Source organism: Berghia stephanieae, chromosome 3 (assembly GCF_034508935.2).
Source record: "Berghia stephanieae isolate SIO BIC M18660-M18661 chromosome 3, UCSD_Bste_1.3, whole genome shotgun sequence".
Classification (NCBI taxonomy): domain Eukaryota; kingdom Metazoa; phylum Mollusca; class Gastropoda; order Nudibranchia; family Aeolidiidae; genus Berghia; species Berghia stephanieae.
In genome coordinates, this window is record NC_088362.1 from 66,982,489 (window position 1) to 66,985,821 (window position 3,333).

The following is a 3,333-nucleotide window of genomic DNA, read 5'->3' on the forward strand; positions in this document are numbered from 1 at the left end:
GAAATGTGAATTTTGATTTTTTTTTAAAACCGGTTTAAGAAAATTTAAATCCATTTATTCTCTTCAATAAACTATAAAAACTGAAACCATGTCTCAAACATATTTACAATTATAAATTCACTTTAAACATTCAAATCGCTCTGAAATAATACCATTTAGAGGAAATGGGTCACATTTTTCGACATTTCAAAAAACAACAGTTCTGCAGTTTAATCATAAAGTATCAACCAACAATACCTGACTGAATTATTTACTCAGGACTCTTTCAGTTGGTGCTATCCATGATCTTACCTTATAAATTAATGGGGCTAAGTCATGTCGTAGTTGCTGAACTCTTGATGAATAAAGTAATGAACAAAAATTAATATAGCAGCTTCGAAAAAAAAGAACAAAATACCAAATGCAGACAGTTTCGAGCTCAAAACCCTGCTACAGCCAAAAACAGATACAATAAAGACATTAATACATCACTTAAAATCCAAACAGACAGCAGAGTAAAAGTAAAAGGATCTTGAAAAGCCAACTACGTCTCTGCCGCCTGTCTGGATTATTAGTGGTGTATTCGTGTTTTTATTGTTTCTGTTATTGGTCGAATAAGGGGTTTTGGACCCGTAAAGGTCCGTGTGTGGTATTTTGTTCTATTCCAAAGCTGTGATGTGCAATTTGTTCATTACTTTTTGCAGTCTACGGCTTCTAGCAGTTTAATATCTCCTGCTGAACAACTGTTATTGCTACAGCAGTTATGGATGGTAAATAACAGTAGCAGATCAAATTAGTCCTCCAAAGACATTGGGCCCAAGAAGCCTGGGTTTAAACTAATATAATATGTAGGGTTAAAACTATAACAAAATTGATTGACTGCTAACCACCTTTGGATAGAATGCTGGTCTGTTGCACATCGCTTCCCGTCATCCCTAAAAGACTCAACTACCCAGTCACTTCTGAATGAACAGATTTGTCAAAATAAGTTTAACCGCATTGAGAGTGATACCGGACTCTTTGCTTATGAGTGAGTTTGTTTTGTTGGGTTTTTTTTTACCGATTTATAAACAAAACCGATTAGGGTTTGGGTTTTGGGTGGGGTTTTTCTCTTCTTTAATGGAACACAACAGGAATGTTGTTAAAATAATGTTATTACGCAAGAAGGAAATATAAGAACAGCTAGAAAAAAATGGACAGGAAAAACAAGGGGGTTGTAAGTAGGAACTTATTGTCGAAAACATAAATTAGTTCATGGTATTAGACGCTTTTAGCCCAACCAATGACACAACAGCCCAAGCGACTTCCTGCATTCCCATTGGCCAGACTGGAATCGTCACCGCCAAGGCCGAGGTCGTCCACGCCGGCATGGAGCTGAAAACATAATATTTCAATTGAATCTTTTTAAAAATCATAAGTATGGTCTAATTAAAAATCGGATTAATGTAAGTATAAACGTATATATAAACTAAAATTATAAAATAAATTTGCTAATGCTGCAGAAAAGACAAGAATGTTAATTACTGTCAACTGTATCGTGGACCACTTTTTGTAAAAATCCAGTTTAGTAAAAAAAAAAAAAAAACGCCAAAAAACGTCCTTTATGAATTGAAGTCATGATATATTGATATGCATCTTAATTTTTCAGAAAAACTACGAAAAGCAGCCTCAATTATTCTATAGGAGTAAATATAATGCTGCTCAACTACATTTATTTTAATTACAAGATCTAGAGGAATCTAAACTCCAACATATTCTTTATCTTTCATTTTTATTTAAATGCACACATATATTAGCTAGTTCAAGTCGATTAATCCGCATTTAAGGCCGGAACCATATTAATATACCCTCAAAGAGAAAAACAAAACTCAGTTTTAAGGAAAGTGACATATTTATTGTCTTGAACCAAAAAAAAACAAAAAACATAGAGCTCAAAACCACTTTCTGCGTTAAAGAAAATATGTAGACCTAATGTTAATAAAACATTTGATTTAGCGCTTTTAAACGGGTCTGTTTTTAGGGAAAATATATTTTTAAAATCTGTGAATGTCAGGTATATTTTTCTCAAAACCAGAAATGATAATACCTGACATCTTTATACGTATCTACCGTATTTCAATAGTAATGTTTTCAGTTAAAAATTAAGGCGCCGTTTTCTTGTATATCGGCTCGTTTTTAATCAGTGTTTATTTTAATCATATACATGGCCTAAAGAGGTAAGTTTTGTGAGAAAACGGACAATATGGATAACAACAATATTTTTGTTTTAAATGTAACCATTATATATAAAAACGATCTGTATTTTCAGTATAATTATTAGAACAAACAGCATGAGGGATGTTGGTGGAAAAGAAATGAATTGGGATCCATCAATAGATTCATGTCAAATGTTTTTGGCAAGTGATAAGTTTGCCAATTTCATTGAAACCTCACTCGTGGTCTCCCTGTAGATAACTCTCAATAATTTTCTTTGTTGCAGAGACAAGAAAGTTAAGAAATAAATAAATATTTTCTACAAAGAATTAAACAGTTTTGTAAGGTTTATTGAATAACGCTGATTTTATTTCAAGGAGTCAATGACAAAACCAGGTATAAGTAGATAAAATAAAATACAAATATCAACATATATATATATATATATATATATATATATATAATATATATATATATATATATATATATATATATATATATATAATATATATATATATATTATATATATATATATATATATATATATATATATATATATATATATATATATATATATATATATATATACACTGATTTTTCAGGTTCCTTGCGATTTACAGTGCTTCATTTAGTCTTATCTACTAAGAGAACATCATGAAAAAAATGAATGAAGTATGTATGACTACATTTTACAAATCATAATATAACAATAATCATTTATATAGCGCCCATTTCCGAATTGATCAAATGCTCTTATTTCACTCAAAATTATAAGTGCAATTTTCTTTTATGCTAAATAAGGCGATTCAATAAGTTTCCCGGATATTGGGGAAGAATGTACGTAATAAAGGAAGATAGACCAAAAGGACATTGTTGCAAGTTACATGATACGGTCTCAATTCATTTATTTCTAACCACTCAAATTTAAATCAAACCCAACCTAACTGAGATGTCACTAAGAATTTAACAATGCCATCATCATCATCATCATCATCATCATCATCATCATCATCATCATCATCATCATCATCACCATCAACATCATCATCACCCCCGCCACCAGCATTATTATCATCATCATCGTTGTCATCATCATCATCATCATCATCATCATCATCATCACCATCGTCATCATCATCATCATCATCGTCATCATCACCA

The 3,333-nt window shown here is 31.1% G+C and overlaps 1 protein-coding gene across 2 annotated transcripts in view; it reads right to left on the reverse strand.

Moving 5' to 3' along the window:
• Positions 1-1,117: 1,117 nt before the first annotated feature.
• The window catches only part of LOC144968255 (uncharacterized), a 68,133-nt gene continuing 65,917 nt past the window's right edge, over positions 1,118-3,333 (reverse strand). For both annotated transcript variants that reach the window (XM_078906424.1, XM_078906426.1), the window contains exon 5: positions 1,118-1,353. In XM_078906424.1, coding sequence (XP_078762550.1) covers positions 1,240-1,353 — 114 coding nt within the window. In that variant the 3' untranslated portion in view covers positions 1,118-1,239. The remainder of the gene's footprint in view (positions 1,354-3,333) is intronic.